General features: G+C 36.6%; 2 protein-coding genes across 2 annotated transcripts in view; one reads left to right on the top strand and one right to left on the bottom strand.

Annotated features, from left to right (window-relative positions):
• Positions 1–6138, top strand: part of Ica1l (islet cell autoantigen 1 like) — a 61954-nt gene extending 55816 nt beyond the window's left edge. Inside the window, exons 10-12 of the mRNA XM_026405350.1 lie at positions 210–470; positions 3721–3798; positions 5836–6138. Coding sequence (XP_026261135.1) covers positions 210–470; positions 3721–3798; positions 5836–5951 — 455 coding nt within the window. The 3' untranslated portion in view covers positions 5952–6138. The remainder of the gene's footprint in view (positions 1–209; positions 471–3720; positions 3799–5835) is intronic.
• Positions 6139–16445: 10307 nt separating this feature from the next.
• Fam117b (family with sequence similarity 117 member B) overlaps positions 16446–19424 on the bottom strand; it is a 101674-nt gene continuing 98695 nt past the window's right edge. The window contains exon 8 of the mRNA XM_026405371.2: positions 16446–16994. Coding sequence (XP_026261156.2) covers positions 16676–16994 — 319 coding nt within the window. The 3' untranslated portion in view covers positions 16446–16675. The remainder of the gene's footprint in view (positions 16995–19424) is intronic.

Raw genomic sequence — 19424 nt, 5'->3', positions numbered from 1 at the left:
ATGTAGATATTTGTGTTATATCTTCACTGTAAAAATGTAACCTTTTTGATCTAAATCCCACCCCCTAACCGTCCCATAAACTAATGATGAAATTCATTAGAAAATTGTTAATAAAATAGGATAAACTTGTTTCATTGTTCTTATATGTCCTACTGTCATTTCTTTAAACTGGAAAAAGAAAAAGGCTTTCTGTTTCTATTTTCAATCAGTGGTTGTGAAAGATTTACCTGTTGATTCATTGGAAGGAGAAGATTTTGAGAAGGAATTCTCATTTCTGAACAATCTCCTAAGTCCTGGTTCTTCAAGTACTAGTGAATCCACCCAAGAATGCCAGACTTCCTATGGGAGCCCCAGTGCCGGTCTCATGTCCCAGGAGCCTTCTGTGGGGTCTGAGCCTCTCGCTCATTCCTCTCGATTCCTTCCTTCACAGCTCTTTGATCTTGGCTTTCATGCTGCTGGAGCTTTCAACAGTGAGTATCTATGAAACATTTTGATACATTTGCCTTATTTTATCTTTGTGAAGCAAAATTATGTACTTGATGCTAGAATGAACAAGGAGATGGATTTTAACTTCAGTGCTACTAGATAAAATCTGCAGTCACTCTGGTCAAATGGAAATATATCAAATAGAGTCACCATTGGAATCTGTCAACAAGACTGAAAAGAAAAGCTTTTTTTTTTTTTTTTTTTTTTTGCCACCTCCACCAAACCCACATGTCTTCATCAACTTTCCCAGGTATCTGATTTATAATATTTGGCCTGCTAAATTACCCCGGGACTTTTTTTCATCAAGTAAGATTTGGTGTGTTTTCTTCCTGTGGGTTCAAAGTTGGCAAGAAATTTTTAAAAAGCTCTGGTGGCTGACTGCAGGGCATCCTTCTGGGCAAGGCAGCAGGGGTGGAGGATGCTGGAGCAGGCTTCGAGTATAGATCTACCTGAAGAAAGGATCACCTGCTTTGTCACAAGGGCTCCTGCTGCTCACCTGCAGCACCACTGTCTGGTGTCCATCTCTGCACCTTGGGAGTCATTTTGCTCCCATATCCTTACTGATTACCAGGTCCTACTCATTTTGTTCTGAAACATTTTTCAAATTTTCCACGCTTCCTCTCTACTCCATGACCAGAGCTATTTAGACTCATTTGGTTTCCCAGCTTGCTTCAAGAGAGCCCCTAATAGATCTTCCAGTTCCACTAGTTATTTCCCAAGAAGCAAATTCCAATGTCCGTAGCCTGCTTTAGATTTTCTAAAAATGAAGCACCATTGGCTTGAGAATAAAACCTTTCTTTAATGCATATTCACTTTTTTTTTTCTTTTGGTACTGAGGATTAACTCAGGCCACATAGCCACTGAACCACATCCCTAGCCCTATTTATTTATTTATTTATAGCCAGGGTCTTGCTTAATTGATGAGGCTGGCTTTGAACTCGCAATCCTCAGCCTCAGCCTCCTGAACTGCAGGGATTACAGGAGTGTGTCACTGCGTCCATGTGGCCTAGTTTTTATTTTTGACACAGGGTCTTGCTAAGTTGCTTAGGCTGGCAAGAGCCAGTGTCAGTATCTGGCACATCAGGCCATGGCAGAAGGTGGCATGGTAAGAAGCACTCAAGGCAAAGGGAAGGTGGGGGCCAAACTTACCTTTTTTGTCAGGAGCTTACTCCTGTGACAATTAACCCACTCCCACCATAAGAGCAGAGCCTTGGGGTTGGGGTTGTGGCTCAATGATAAAGAGCTTGCCTAGCATGTGCAAGGCACTGGTTCGATCCTCAGCACCACATATAAATAAACAAACAAACAAATAAATAAATAAAATAAAGGTATTGTGTCCTATAGCATAAGAATTAAAATCAAGAATTAATAAATGGGATGAATTCAAACTAAAATGCTTCTCGGCAAAAGAAACCATCAATGAGGTGAATAGAGAGCCTACAGCTTGGGAGCAAATTTTTACCGCTTGCAAAGGTATATAAAAAACTCAAAGAGCTAAACACCAAACAACAACAACAAAAACAAATAACCCAATCAATAAATGGGCCAAGGAACTGAACAGACATTTCTCAGAAGGTGATATACAATCAATCGACAAATACATGAAAAAATGTTCAACATCTCTAGCTATTAGAGAAATGCAAATCAAAACTACTCTAAGATTTCATCTTACTCCAGTCAGAATGGCAGCTATTAAGAATACAAACAACAATAAGTGTTGGTGAGGATGTGGGGAAAAGGTACACTCATACATTGCTAGTGGGATGCAAAATGGTGCAGCCACTATGGAAAGCAGTATGGAGATTCCTTGGAAAACTGGGAATGGAACCACCTTTTGACCCAACTATTCCTCTCCTCAGTCTATACCCAAAGGACTTAAAAACAGCATACTACAGGGACACAGCCACATCAATGTTTATTGTAGCATCATTCACAATGGTTAAACTATGGAACCAACCTTCAGTAGATGAATGGATAAAGAAAAGGTGGTATATATACACAATGGAATATTACTCAGCAATAACAAAATAAAATCATGGCATTTGCAGGTAAATGGATGGAGTTGGAGAAGATAATGCTAAGTGAAGTTAGCCAATCCCAAAAACTAAATGATGAAATGTTTTCTCTGATATAAGGAGGCTGATTCATAGTGGGGTTGGGAGGGAGAACATGGAAAGATTAGATGAACTCTAGATAGGGTAAAGGGGTGGGAGGGGAAGGGAAGGGGCATGGGGGTAGAAATTATGGTGGAATGAGATGGACATCATTACCCTAAGTACATGTATGATGATACGAATGGTATGAATATACTTTGTATACAACCAGAAATATGAAAAATTGTGCTTTATATGTGTAATATGAATTGTAATGCATTCTGCCATATATGACAAATTAGAATTAAAAATAAAGGGCAGAGTCTTTACAACCTAGCCATCTTTTAAAGGTCCCACATCCTAATACTATCACCATAGCAATTACATTTCAACATGAGTTTTGGAGGGGACATTCAAATCAAAACATCTTACTCGAGCCTCAGATGATCTCTTTTACACAAGGAAGGACTAGGTAGGATAATCTAAATTCTTTCTAGTGCTGAGTTTCAATTAAAGCATAAATATTTTTCCATGTTGTAGCAAACATTTCCCTGTGCTCTATGGAGTTTCCATAATGATACTTTTAAATTACATAGTGCTTTGTTACTTTATGTACCATAATCTGGATGAATTTTTTCCTTATTGTTTCTATTTGTTCACTATTACAGATAATGCTGTAATAAACATATCCATGCATGAACTTTCCCCCTAGTTTAAAAGGGAAAATTTATCTTATTTCCTTAAGATAAATTTCTAGGAATGGAATTAGTAAATCCAAGGGTATAACTATATTATAGGTTTCAACATTCTAATTCTCAGGCCCTCTCTTCCCAATTGCTTTGAACATCTTTCTGTACCTTCTTCATTTTCATTCCTCCACCCCAAAACCTACATATTTATTTCAAACCACTTTGAAAATATAACGATGTCTAACATAATTCTCTCTGGGACTAAAGTTGAATGATTGAATAAAATATACAATTGTAGATAAATTTTTAGTTTTATTTTTTTTAAACTCTTAGACTACAGAATCTTATTCTGGTACAAAGACTGGAAGATTTATTTTTTTACCTTTTCTTGTTTTTCTGATATTACTTCCTACTTGGTTAGCAGTGGATAATTCTTACTTCCCTCCCCCTAGGCTGGGTCTCCCAAGAGGGATCAGAACATACTGATAACCTGCCAGTGCCTTCACAGAGTCCAAAGAAATTAATGAGATGTAAGTTCTTTATTTTTCCCCACTGCATTACAGTTGAATTTGGATAAACTTAGAAAGGATCACTTTTATAGTCTTTGCCTCACATTGTTCAGAAAAATATTTTGTCAATAATGAGTTAGTATTAAAATGAAAGCTATCCTTCACATTGAAAGCACAGACTAGAAATTGTGCACTTGTCATAGTATACTAACTTTTGAACTGTAATCTGTTATATTTTGTTTTCAGGTTCCTTGGCAGTTGATATACCATTAGGAATAAAAGATATGTTTTGTTTTGTGTGTGTGGTGCTAGGGATTGAACCCATGGCCTTGTGCATGTGAGGCAAGCACTCTACAAACTGAGCTATATCTCCAGCACAAAAGATGTATTTTCTGTTTTTGTTTTTGGCTGTGCTGGGTCCTCACACACACTAGAGGAGCACTCTGCTGTGTACTACACCCCCAGCCCAGAAGATGCTTTTTGATTATAGGATGCCTACTGGCAAAGAATGTATTCAAGCACTTAAGATGACTACCATCTTAATTAGGGGTGTTTGTATTGCCGGGGACTGAACCTAGGGCCTCAGTCATCCAAAGCATGGGTTCTACCATTGTGCTGTACCCATCCCCAACCATTTTTTAAAAATATATGTGTTTTGGGGGGCTTGGGTTGTGGCTCAGCGGTAGAGCACTCGTCTTGGATGCGCAGGACCCTAGGTTCGATCCTCAGCACCACGTAAAAAATAAATGAGTGAAATGAAGGTATTGTGTCCAACTAAAAAATAAATATTTTTTAAAAATATATGTGTTGGGCTGGGGATGTGGCTCAAGCGGTAGCGCACTCGCCTGGCATGCGTGCGGCCCGGGTTTGATCCTCAGCACCACATACAAAGAAAGATGTTGTGTCCACCGAAAACTGAAAAATAAATATTAAAAAATTCTCTTTCTCCCTCTCTCTTAAAAAAATATATGTGTTTTTTAGTAGTAGTTGGACACAATACCTTTATTTTATTTATTTATTTTTATGTGGTGCTGAGGCTCGCACCAGCACCTAGCACATGCTAGGCGAGCACTCTACCGCTGATCCATAAACCCAGCCCCTCCCAACCAGTTTTAACACTACTAGTTCCATAATTTATGTCCACATGAGTATGAATACAAGTCTTCAGAACTTTCTCATCTGAAACTCTCTACCCACGCAGCAACACTCCCCGTTTCCTCTTCCTTGAGCCCCTGGGAACCACCATTCTACTTTCTGTAAGTTTGATCACTTTAGATACTTCATACAAGTGGAATAATACAATCTGCTTTTCGGTGACCAGGTATTTCATTTGGTATAATGCCCTCAAGTTTCATTCATCCTCTAGCACATGACAGGCTTGCAAGGCTGAAGAACATTCTATTGAGTGGGTACACCCTATTTGGTAATCTATTCATTTATAGATCGAATTTTCAAGTCTTATTGATATAATTTATTTCCTTCATTGGTTCTCACTACTCTGCTATAAACAAGAGACCTCTCTTCTTTCCCATTTATTATCAGTATAGATTCATGGTTTTTCAAGGTTTCCTAGTCATTATGTAATCATTTTGGTGCTCAAATTGTTCCTCTGTTGTCCTGTGAAAAGAAAGTTACCTTATCCTAGGGGCTGGGGTTGTGACTCAGCGCTTGCCTAGCACATGCAAAGCCCCGGATTCGATCCTCAGCACCACATAAAAATAAAAAAATAAAATAGAGCCTTCTATACATTATCTTAAAATTAAATGTTTCTAAAATTACTGTATTAATTATTGCTTGCCATTTTACTCTTCTCAAGTCTTTTCACAGGGCAGTATGCAATTACTCAATTTTAGTAGAATCAGTAAAGCATAAGGTATCTGCATTATCTTTGCTAATTTATCCTAAAGGAAATATAATTGATTATTATGGTCAGTTTAATTTTTTATTTAAAAGAATAATCTACTTCATTATAATTTAAATAATTATAAAGGTGGGACAAAAATATGACTTCAAAAAGTTGAAACTCTTTGATATGTTTCCTTTTTTCTTTTTTAATAGCCCCCAAAAGTGGTAACCAAGACATGTCAGCCTGGTTCAATCTATTTGCAGACTTGGATCCACTTTCAAATCCAGATGCCATTGGACACTCAGATGATGAACTTCTTAATGCTTGACTGAAATTATAATGTCATTTTGGGGGTCTTGCGACATCAATATTGCAACATATTGCTTTTGTGAAAAGGTTTATATTGCAATCCACACACAAAAGCATGGTGTTGGTGAATATAACACCTATCAGCTGACTTTAGACAGATGGTAAGGTCCACTTTTGAATAGATTAAGTATATCTATAGTATCTTGGATTTGCAGAGGTTGATACTATGTGGGAAATTTTAGAAACCACTAAGTCTGCAATTTTTAGATACCAAAATCTATGTCAAAATGACAGGGTAATTCTGCCAAAAAGGACTTGGGATTATTCCTCTTGAAAGTGTTTTTAAGTTGCCCTGCTGGCTATGAGAATTCTATATGTGAATAAAGGACAGCATGTAAATTGGGTTGTGGTTTGGGGTTGGTTTTTAAATAAAACAGGGAGGGGATTTCTGTTGTGGAAAATAGCACTAGACCAGCTTTGTCTTTGATTAGAAAGGTAGAGTAAGCTTTGAGAACTCAATTTGCTTTAAAGAAATCAGAGAAACTTGTACTTGTTTTTCTCCATTTGGAGGCTAAAATGTAAAGTTACCTTTCATTTATACAAAATCATGGACACCCCTAATTCATTTATTAAATTTTCATGGGGGAAGTAGCAAGATGATTAATTTGTCAAGCTTATCCTCTGTAGAAATGAAAAAAAAAATACCTACCCATTTCATAAACCACAAGAATATGCAGCAAGATTCAAGACATTGTACAAATATCTTTAGGCCTGATTTTTCACATATTGCTATAGAGTAATATGCAGTATTCATTTTCTTCCTGAAAAGAAAACAAGATTCACTAACAAACTGGCAATGGTATTCCTAAAATTACTTAAAAACTTCAATTTTAAACACCTTATCCTTATACATATTTTGCAATAGTTACCCTATATTTCTTAACACAATTCAACCCAGAATATTTTCTGGCAGAGACACAGAAAACTCTACATGATCAATAGAGGAGTGTCCTATTTTTGCACTGCTCCCTTTCTGTGGGAGACATCATCTGAGGCTCTATTTGATTATTAAGCAAAAACTATTACTTAGTTTTAGAACCTAAGTTCTGGAGGTGAAGCTATTTAATGGAAGTTAGTGAAAGCTGATGAAAACATATCTACTGTACACACATCGCTCAATTTCCTTTTTTTCCCCCCTGCCCTTTAGTTTGAGACAATTTTCCAACTGTTTTATTTTTGCCAACCAATGTGTTGCAACACCATAAGAAGACATTTTCATTAAGTTGTTCACAGTAGCTTTCATGTGCTTCTCATTCTAAACAGGCTTATTTAGAAGAAAGCTGCTGGTAATGTCTAAGTCATTGTATATGGTAAACATTTTTAAGGAACGGACTGGAGTAGGTAAAATGCAGCCCACCTCCCATCCACAGCATTCTGGCCTACGTACAAAGTTAAATGCCCAGGAGCTCTCTAGAAAACCTCTACCATGGACAACAACTGCACAGGCCAGAAAAACCTTATCCGAGGGCCAGAAACATGGACTCAGGAAAAGAGTATGAAATCTTTCCTAGTATCTTTTCACATTTTTCCTATATTTATCTGTTTTTAATGACTTTATTATCTCTACAGAAACATTTTTTTAATTCTTCCTTTTTAGTCAGTGAAAATTTTCAGAATGCAGAAGTCATTTTGCCAAGATTTAATCACCAAGATAATGATTATGAATCACAATCTAAATTCTATGCCCACAGTGACTCATGGTGACTAACTTTCAACTTTGACTGCCTCAAAAAATGCTAATTTTTATTGTCTTAGGTTTGTGCCATCCTACTTAGCAGTAGTAGCCTAACACATTGGTGTGCAAGTATTAGTAGTACATGTCTCTCACATTCATGGAAAGCAGTCCCCATCACCTGGTATAAACAAAGATACTTCAATGAGCTGAAAAACCAGTGGTCTCTACAAACCAGAAGCTTAAATCCCACACAATCCCATTCATGTGAAGGGATAACCACCTCAATTTTCCAAGAGCAAATGTGACCCCATATTGAAACGTCAAAGGGTTTCTGTTGTTCAGCTGTTTCCTTTTTCAACAGAGCATGTAGTTTGCCATTTAACCCAGAAGCAACACTAACTGCCTCAGCAAATTTAATCTAGAACATTCATTCAAATAAGAGTGAATCAATCCTAAACCTAGAATAGAGCAAGACTAGCTCTTTCAAAAGGGATACCTTTTATATTAAGTGAGGGAAAAACCTATCTTCTGCTTTCTACCAGATGCTAATGCATTGAAGCTTAGAAAAGCCTCCAGCAGAACTAAAATTTAACTCTTTTTTACAGTTTATAGGAGAGGTAGGAATACCAAGGCGTAAGATCACATATCATTGGAACTTTGTATTTTTTAAAAATCTTTCTTTTAATTGCAGAACATAGCTCTAAAAAGATTAGAAACATACTATTTAGACAAAATAGGTTTTAGTATTTGCACACTGAAAAAGAAGTTTTTGTATTTCAACTATGGGTACTTATTTCACATAACTGTCTTTATAGATCATCTAGAAATGTAAACATCTTAGAGGAATAGAACAAAGGAAATTTAAATGCTCTCTATTTTTCTGAGCCTCTTTTAATAAAGATTGCAAGGTGGCATAAAACAAAAAAGTTTGTTTCCTGAAATGTTCGATACAATCCAATTTTTGTTTCCCTATTTAAAACATGGGTTTCACCCCAGGGTTTCACCCCAGGGTTTCACAAATGAAATTGATAAGAATGAAAACAGAATTCAGAATGACAATAAAACCACAGCAATTCATGACCTTGTTAAGACTGATTTACCTCAAACTGAGGGGGGTTGTCTAAGGTATGGGAAACAAGAGTGTGTGTTCTCTGTATAAATACTTTTAGTAACAAATTCTCAAACTTTTGAGCCTAGAAGTAACCAATGAAATATAAGCCATAGTATTTAACTTAATTTACTGAAGGCAGGAATTTTTTAAAAAAGAGGGTGCCAGAACCGATTCAGGTATTTCTGTCATCCATAGTATTGGCAGGGCCCTCTAGTCTTTCCTCTGAACAATGAAGCAGCCCATAATCTTGGAACATAGAAATTAGGAAGGAACTAAAACTTTACAATTTTCACTAATTCAGTAATACTGAAAGCAATACAGTAGTAAGGAATTTAAATAGCAAAGAAAATCTACCAAACAGATTTGGGTGAAAAATTATTAGAATCATATCCAGAAGCCCAACATAAAATACATTCTTCTAGCTTTCACATACCACTTAAAAGAAGACTTAGAGACTGCAATAAAAACTGTCCATGGTATTTGTGTGTGTGTGTAGTGCTGGAATCCAGGGCCTCATGCATGCTAAGCAAGTGCTTTGTCACTGAGCTGCCACACAACCCTGTCCTTGGCATTTCAAGTCAAGACATGGTTCTTTACTCAGTGGTGTAAATAGACCAATTGTTGGCCAAAGAGTGAATGCAAGATGAAATAAAGGTGGGGCTGGTGTTAATGGGTAAGATTTTGAAGTGTACATTTTTGCATTTATATTGTATGCTTTAAAACTTCTTGCTGCCTCAACCTTCCCACAAACAGGCTATGAGCACCTGGGCCAGGAAAGCAGGTGCACCAGTATGATACAGGCGTCCCCTGTCAGGAGTTTCCTATTCTTCATACCATTATTAGAAACACTTACACACTGAAATCCCCTCATACCTTTTCTGGTGTATTTATTCCTGCTCCCAAGGTACTTGCCCATTCATCTTGGCCTCTTTGTTTCCACCTGCTTGGTAAAGCACCTCCCCTCCGATGGTGCTGTCTCCCAGGTGACCCGCTTGGTATGCTGTGACTGTCTCTTTCAGACCTGTGAATAAACCTTTTTGTTTTTGTTTTGCTTTCTGTCTCTCCTATCTCCTCTTGTGACTGTACCTTACTACCACCTAAAAACGTCAAAACAGAAGTTCCTTTCTTCCCATTTCAAAGTAATATACCTACAGCCTTGCTGTGCATAAAGAAAACACTATTAACATCACTATTAATACCATATATTTTATGTTCTGTAGTACATTCAGGCACATTTGTTGCACTGTGATCCAGCCTTTTCATTGTCTTTGCTCCCCAAAATGGACAGACTATGTGGAGATTTAAAATTTACCTTTAAGGCTGGGGGATGTAGTTCAGTGGTAGAGGGCTTGCCTAGTATGTGCAAGGTCCCAGGTTCAATCCCCAGTGCTGGAAAAAAATTAAAAAAATAAAATAAAAATTACCTTCAGGTCTTTCTCAACAAGTCAGGCAAAGGAAAGTACTTACCAAAAATGATTGTAGTTAGTTTCTACCTCTTTAATTTAAATCTCTCCCCAGATTTAAAAAAAAATTTAATTTATGCAGTCATAGCAACCTTAAAAACTAGAGAAGCTAAGGATGTAGCTCAGTGGTGGAGCATTTGAGGATTTGTCACTAAATTCCTTAGTCGGGAACTGCCCAACCAGTTTCCTTTCTTTGGCCTTCTGAGCAAGGCTGCCAGCACCTTTAGCAAAGAGATCCACAAAGGAAAACAAACAGGGCAATGACCTAATGACACAATCTGCAATGATACTAAGACCTATATTTTACCAATGTCACTGGTACAGAATAAAGAGCACAAGGCTTAGTGGTTACGAAGAGTTCTGGAGTCAGACTTCATTCAAAAACAGGCTTTGATATTCTCTAGATGTCTGTTACCTAACCTAATTCCAATTTTGTTGTAAGGTAGTGAAAATAGCAGTCCCTGACTTCATAGGTTTATTGTAACAAGTGCTTGCACCTGGCAAGCTATTCATAAGCATTACCAATCTTTAGTACAATCTGTCAACACTTTGAGTATATTATGCTTTACAAGCTAAAATCCATTTTATGGGACTTTAGATGACCAAAACCCCATGGCTTTTTGTGGAATGAATAAACTTACCTGGCAAAATACAGAGGAAGATAACTAATGTTTGCTTGTAGTTTTTTAAGTTATTTTCATATTTACCACTCAATTTAAGTGAGAGCACTATTGTCACCATTTCATCACATAAATATAGGAAAACTAAGGTACAAAGAGAGTTGTTTCTTGCCTTGGTCATTTATCAGTAGAGCCTGGACTGGTACCCAAACTGTGCCCCTAAATCCAGAACCTTCTGTTTCTCATTGAATCATCTGAATGATCTCAAAAATAGTTGCTTAAGACACAGGATTAAAGTTGGTGCTTACACTCCTGTTTTCTAGCATAACAACTTCCATAATGCTCTTCTGCAAAATATGATGGTTAAGCAGGACTAATCCACATTGGTGAATTTATGGAGGTAAACTGTTAGTTTGAAGATGTAAAGTACTGAGGCTGGTTGCAGTGGCACACATCTGTAATCCCAGCAGCTTGGGAGGCTGAAGCAGGAGGACCCAAAGTTCAAAAGCAGCCTCAGCAACTTACTGGGGCCCTAAGCAACTTAACAAGACCCATCTCTTTTGAAAAAAGGATTGGGGATTTGTAGTTCAGTGGTTAAATGCCTCTGGGTTCAATCTCTGATACCATTTAAAAAAAAAAAAAAAACCTGAAAGACTAGGGGCTGGGGATGTGGCTCAAGCGCTAGTGCGCTCGCCTGGCATGCGTGCGGCCCGGGTTCGATCCCCAGCACCACATACCAACAAAGATGTTGTGTCCGCCGAGAACTAAGAAAAAATAAATATTAAAATTCTCTCTCTCTCTCTCTCTCTCTCTCCCCCCACACACACACTCTCTCTTAAAAAAAAAAAAAAAACCTGAAAGACAAGTATTCAGTGTTTTAGTAAGACCAGCAGTTTTGGAAATACTAATAAAAGGAAGTGGAGACAATGTCTTGAAGACTCCAAGTTTCTTCTCTGCATTATGATACTAGACCATCACAGAAGTTGTATCTAGAGCAATATTTTTCCTATCATTTTAATTATAATCCTAAGTAACACACACTTTTTACATTACAATCTGGTACATGTGTAAAGATCTCTTAAGTTTTACACACACACACACACAAATACTCTCCTTGTATATGAATATATTGTTTTCTATCTTGCTTCCTTTTTTAAAAAGTTGATTGGACCCATTTAATTCATTTCACTTTGAAAAACACTGAACCATAGAGATGCAAAGTTTACTTACTGGTATGATCATACCATGTCCTACTATAAATTTTCAGAAATATTTAAAAAGCATACCTAGTCTTAACAAGGGAAAAAACTCTGATATTTGATACTTCAGCAGGAAAACGCTATGAAGAGAATATCAAAAGTATTTCACATATTTGCTTCTCTCAACCTCTTCAAAGAAGTGAAGAAGACCAAAGGAAAGAAACAGTGTGCCAATTTGATTCTCCTTGCATTTGGTACTAATAAATTATATACATTAGTTATCTCCAAATTCTGGTTAACTTTTTCCTTTAGAAATCATGTGGGTGTGTGAGTATGTATGTACGTACGTACGTACGTGTATGTGTGTGTGTGTGTGTGTGTGTGTGTCTAATTTATTTTGGAAGTATTGAGGATTGAACCCAAGGCCTCTCACATGCCAGGCAAGTACTCTACCACCGAGCTACATCCCCAGCCTAGAAACAGTTATTAAAAATTTATAATGCAGTGGTTTGATGACCAAATTACTTTCAGGTAAAACATACCTGGGCTTTCTAAGTGATTACAGGTTGATGTTAATTGGGTTCATCTAACCAGCTCTCCTCACCCCAAACAACTGTCTTGTATATATAAACCACTGAAACAGAGGAAGAGTATGATTTAATAAAAAAATTTTGAAAAACCCTCTTTATATACTTTAAAATGAAACCGACTGCTCAGCTAAATCATCTCTAATAAACTATGAAGTATTGAATTACTTGTAAACAAATATATCTGTTGGTGTGCTCACATTTTGATGTTTGCTTAGCACCTACCACAATGATCAGATACCTTTGGTTCCAGAGCAAGTAAGGGTAACCAGGGAACCTGCTGCTTAACACATTTTTGTATCAATTTGTGAAAAACAACATACATACTGTTGATTTCAGACTAGAAATGTCTGAAAAGAAATCTAATTTGAGACACTATTCATAAAAATACAAAGAAAAAAACTCTCAAGAACAGACTTTATTTTTTAACATAAAAGTTCTATTTTCTTGTGAGGCAGCAACAAGTGTTCAGGTACAGGGAATACATAAGTACATAGTAACAATATCTATTACCATTGGAAATGCTCTTTTTGGGAGAATTTTGTTAGAAAACAAAATTTTTAAAAATTGCATTTAAAAAGATTTACACAGCGTCAACAGATGAAAGATGCAGAGCTTATAAAACATAAATTATATTCTTCAACAGGACTGTATAAACAAAATATTGTTCAGGGCTACTCTGCTTATCACTCATTTAGGCAGAGCAAAACGTAAACCTTAAAGTGCAGAATTAAGTATTATTAGCTTTATTTTTGCAAATTCAGCATTCTACTGGTCCAGTTTTGAAACACTAAAAATACAAGCATTAAGGAATGAATGTGAAGACTAGAAAAGCAAAGTATATTTAGTAATGGCAATTTTTCTTTTATTTTCCTTAAAATAAAATCCTGACAACTTAGTCATTATCTTGCACATAGAGAAGGCTATCAATTCTGCCATTTTTAAAATACTTTCTTGCAGTGAAAAACCACTATTCAAAAAAAAAAAAAAATGCCTTTCGTGTTGCCAGATATTCCAAAGTGAGCAATAGCACCTTCTAAAAGGCTGATTTGGCCTGTGGTTCCAAGTATATGAAACATTTTAAGCAAAATGAAGAAATTGGTTAAAAAATAATTTTGGGATCCACATTCACCATATTTAACCAGAGAGGCAAAGCTGGTATTTTTAAAACATAATTGCTCACAAAAGCCATGATAAGTAATAGACTTAGTCATGATCAGAAACAGTAAATATATGTTTTATATCACAAGAAAGAAATTAAGAGTAAAAATATAATTAAGACCTACAAAGTAAATAACTAGATAATAGCTCCTTTTGCTGATAGACACATGCCACCCAGTTTTCTTTTTCTGCAGTGAAAGTGAATTTAATTTGAAAAAAATTATATACCCACTGAAGGTATTCTATTTACTTTCTGTTCAGTTTTTCTAAAAAATGCAATAATCATGAATTGTAATTTTAGGATAAAATGTTGTGCATTCTTTGAGATAAGACCCATTTTAAAGAAATGAACCACCTAGTAACTAAGGGTTAAATAAAACAGCCAGATGGACCTACTGTTAATATTTTTGAAGAATGTGATAAAGCTTATATGCTTAAAAATTAGCCCTTTGGCACTGGCAGAGTTGTTTTGTACCTTGGAAGTTCTCCCCACCAAATCTCAGCTGCATTATGCCCAAACCAGGGACTGTGTCTGGTTGTCATACAATTAATTTACCTGTAAATTTCACATTTTCTTTACAACCAAACATTAGACTAGAAGTTCTATTAACAAGACAGTTAATAGTAAATCTGACAACTCTTCTCCTCTGATTTTAATTACTTCAGATTAAGGATATTTGAAACTCTACAGAAAGATGTGAATTTGACAATATAAAAAAGATATACTGTTAACAAAGTGACATTCTGTTGTAAAACACCCTTGGAGATAGAAGAGGAAAGAAGTAAGTGTAAGGTGGAGGAAAGAACACATATTTAACAATACTCAGGTAAAAACAAACAAACAACAACAAAACCTGGTGGTTTAAAAAAAAAAATCAAACAAAACCTTATTTTTAACTACCTCCTTCCTGATTCATATCAACTCACCTGATTTCAGTTTCCAATAGAGCAGATACTCACCGGTGAAAGAGCAAAGTCAAAAGGCATAAGAAAGAAGGCAAACAATCAAGGTACTAAAAAAAAAAAAAAAACCCAAAAAACAACCAACCAACCAGAAAATTTAAGACCCCCAATAACTGAGCTTTTACTGAGTTAAAAGCCACAATTTACTAGTTCCTAGTAAATTAAGTTGTAGATGGAAAAAGTACCCAAATTCATCAGTCCTATCAACTAAAACCTGACAGATTCATCTCAAATGTTTGCAATTATCTGATTTACCTAAATACATTTTAAACTTAATAGGGCATATTTTAAATTGCTAAGATGTGTAAAGGTAGACAAATAAAAGTCCTTTCAGAAGATTTATTGCTACCACTAGGTTTTCCTTGATGGAATTTGTCTGGACAAGCCGACATATTACCTTTGACACAGTAACCCTTTAATAGGACTTAAATTTTTTCTGCCTATAATTTGTATAGGAACAGTAACTTATTGCATCATAACATAGTAAATGAAGATATTTAAAGGATGCTTTTTAATTGACACTGTTTTGCTGAAATTCATTTCTCAAACAGAGCTGCTCCTTAATTTTACTACCACATAGGCAGAAATGAAATACTGTTGTCTTGTGATATTGGCAGTAGGTTTGTCTAAGGATGAGCCCAAATCCAAAACAGTATGGATTTTTCAAGGTGAGTGTTGTTTATGCTCCAAAGCTCTTATCTGTTTTCTCCACTGTGTGGAGTATTTGAGAGGAAACTAGCAAAATCTGTAGGCAATAAATCTCAGTGCCAACCACCATAAAGAAAAAGTCAGTCTCAAGGTTCTGTGGCTAAGGATCACTATTCAATGGATTACACTCCTGGCAAACTACTGACCCTGACCAAATCCACAAGACAACAACATCACAAAAGCAAAGGAGGAAATCCATGCACAGCCATTTTAGGGTCTCTTGGGACTATGATACAGTGATGACTAAAGGCAGAATGACACCTGTGGCAAAGGAGGGCAATAGCGCAATACACACTTCACAGAAAACCAAAGGGCTCCTTAATCCTATTTAGCAATCAACACTGGGTAGTTTTCCTGTTGGCTCACGACTCTTAAACCAAGTTCCAACATGGGTGAGAACATATTAAAGCATTTATCTTCAGACTATAACTTTTCTGACCACATGGTGAAATGTGTACAGTAAGTGAAGAAAACAGCAGTTTTACAAATATTTCACCCAAAGCACAAACTTTAGACATCAAAAAACATAAATCACATAATGTACGAATATTGCTTTGTATCTCTTTTTATATATACTTGCTCAATGCATTTACTTATTATCAATTCTTATTTGGGAGAAGAACATAGTCATGAGATTAAGACTGCTGGGAAAATGTCAACAATCCCTTTGGTCCCAAAGCTGAAAACAGCTGAGAAAAGTACACATCTAGAAAGGGAAACAAGAAACAGAGGCCACCAAAGAATCTTTTGAACATCCTGTTTGCTACGTTTCAGAAATGTAACATTGGCATTATAAAATAGTCATTTTCATATAAAAGATGGTTCTTGCAGCATCATTCACGTCTCCCTTCAGGAATCATGTTTTCAGGGATCAGATTTTGTGTGTGTGTGTGTGTGTTGTTTTTTTTTTTTTTTAAACAAGTCTAATTTGAAAACAAAAACAATGTGATATTGTCCTTCCAAATGAGACCTTTCTTATTTCATTCAGTGCTTTAAGAAAAAGCAGGCTAAGCACTGAGGGCTGGCCTTCTTGAGTGGGGCGGAGCAGTCAGAGGGGCTGCTCAATTCCAGAAGCCTCACTATCACTGGAAAGCTGGAGCATGTCACAGCCAACTGGGAGCCCACGCTGCCATCATAGTCAAGCGATCTGAGGAGGTTCTCCATTTTCCAGAACCATGGCCATGAAGCATTGGGGCCTATCCTTCGGCTTCCTCGATTGGTTCTGGAGGTGGGAGAAGGGAGGCTGATGGCAAGACCGTACTGGTTCCTCGGGAGACTCGGTCTTGCTCTGCATTTGTAGACAGGGAGGCCACAGCAATGGGCTGAAGCAGAGTGGTTGTCATGCCAGTGGTGACTGTCAGGCTGTGGCCAGAGCCCTTGAGGGTAAGATCTGGTGTGGGAAGGAGTGGCTTGAGGATGCTGACGAGGCAGAAAGCAGAACCGCTTTTAGGAATGAAATTCACCTTGTTTTTGTCAGGACAGTAGAAGGCTGGAATTTCATGAAGTTGTTTTGGTCTAGACACAGAACAGACAACCCAATATATTAAGTCACTTAACACTGGAAAAAACCTCTTTAATTTTTTTAAAAAAAGATAACTCATAGATACATAAAGGGAACACAAAACTGAAGCTATGTGAAAAGCTTCAAATGTCAAGGACCCAAGTGTTTTTAGGCATAATTCAAAATATGTATCTTAGATCCCAGAAGAGCACCATTCATCACTCATGTTCAGTTCCTTGACAGCCCTATTACCATGTGGGGGGCTCAGGCTGACGACCAACTGCATGCCAAGGAAGACCTGAGATAACCAAGAGGAATAATTTCCTAAAGCTAAAGAAAAGCCAGATATTTAAAGATAAAAATGTGTTCCATTACCATGATTTTTCCAAAGTCTGCACTATTCTGAAAGGAGAACACAAGGAAATTAATGATACACAATATCTACCTTCTACTAACTTCCCCCACTGAAGGATTAAACTTTGACAGGCATGTGTTTTCTCTTCAAGTGCTCTTAAAAGAATCTCTCAAGTAATTCACTGAGTTGACTACGATGGTTTCCATGATTTACATTTACACAATGTAAATGCAAAAATCAAAATAATAGTCCATGGCTTTCGAAGTTTTCACTGAAGCAAAATTCTTCACTGTCCCCAGATAATCTTGAAAATTATCCCAAATTGTTGAAAAGTAGATTTCTGGTATTAATGGTATTCCATAAAAATTAAAAATACTTAAAAAATTAATTTTTTTAACACAACATGGAAGTGACACAAAATTAAAGTGAAATCAAGAATGGAATAACCTGAATAAATGAACACTTAGGTTGAAAAAGGACTCATCTGTGTTTTCAAGCCATAAACTGGAAGGGAAAGAGAAAAGTGTGCGCCCTGACTCATGGAGACCCCATAAGCACACATAATTCTAACAATCAGCCAGCAAAGGGGATATACTTTCTCTGGCTCCAGGCCCCATTTTGGTAGCCCAGGTTCCTGGAGCCCTCATTTTATCATGTTGCACTCCCCAGTTGCCTTTCCTGAAAGGTTCTTGTTTGACACTATTCTGGGCTCTCTTAAACATCCAGACTGATGTGCTGCCCTTCCCATAGATTGAGGGAGGGGGTGGGGACAGAGAAAAGGGGAGAAGCCATGGAAAGAGAACCTGCAGTCGGTACCAAGGATTTTGGGATTAAGTTCTTTATTTACTAAGAAAGGAATTGGGAGCACAAAGGGTAGGGGCAAGGAATTTGGGGGAATTGGCTGAAGGATGGTGAAGTTCAGTGTTGCTCTTCATTTTAATCCCCAACTCACTCATCACTTTGTTCCTAATAAAAAAGCTGAAGACACAGTAAATTTAAAAGAGAAAATCAGAGCTGGTTTTAAAGTTTTATTTTTTCTTAAGCAGTTATTCCAACACAGATATAACTAAAAGATACCTCTATACTGCAAAGAGCCCATAATTATCTATGAGTCTGAGGTCAAGGATTTAGCGGGGATCAAGCAAGAGAATATTTAACTTCATTAAAAAGAACTTACTGAGTACATTTGGCAAGGCTCTCATATGTGCAATTATCAAAAAGAGTATGTAGAGACAGAACAAAATGTGGTCTTGCCTTTTTACGCCCAAATCTAACTACCTATTTTCTTTCAGGTAAACAGATTTTCTCTAGAAACCAGAGATAACCGCTTCCCAATCCCAAACTGCAGTTCAGGTCAGAGTTACTACTTTAAATCAAAAGTAAGACTTACAGAAAAGAGTATTCTTGAAACAATTATTAAACAAGCTAAACTTTTAAATTAGAAGCAATAATCTACTACCTTAGTTTAATGTTTGTGAGTCCACTGGGTTTTGTTCTAATTTTGACATAGAAGAGACTAATGTTTTTAAACTCTTGAGTAACTTTTTTTTATTGATAGGTTAAAATCACCTCTAAAAAAATCTGCCCTTAGGTTAATACTACTAATTAGTCCTTGGAGCATAATTAAAATATTAATAGTTTTTTGTGTGCTACACATTCTTTATCTTTATGTTCATCTCTACCAGTAAAATAGTAAACATTATATTGAAAAAAAGAATAGGTTTGCCTTCTAATAATAGATCCATATGCCATAAAACATGTAATATCTTAGGGTTTACCTTGTTTTATTTTATCTGTGTATCCATCCACACAAACACACTTCTGTTTTTTTCCCTCTCCCATGAGATACAAAGTATGGTAGAGATACAAATAGTTCAATAAGTCCTCATGTAATAGTGTTAAGGCAGATAACATATGACACATATAACAAATACTCAAAGTCATTTCCTTCCTTCCTTCCTTCCTTCCTTCCTTCCTTCCTTCCTTCCTTCCTTCCTTCCTTCCTTCCTTCCTTCTTTCCTTCCTTCCTTCCTCTCCTCCCTCCCTCCCTCCTTCTTGGCTAGGCAAATGTTCTATCACTGAGCTACAC

This window comes from Urocitellus parryii, chromosome 1 (genome assembly GCF_045843805.1).
Source record: "Urocitellus parryii isolate mUroPar1 chromosome 1, mUroPar1.hap1, whole genome shotgun sequence".
Taxonomy (NCBI): Eukaryota; Metazoa; Chordata; class Mammalia; order Rodentia; family Sciuridae; genus Urocitellus; species Urocitellus parryii.
Note: the sequence above shows the minus strand (reverse complement) of the source record. Positions and strands in the feature narration are given on the sequence as shown.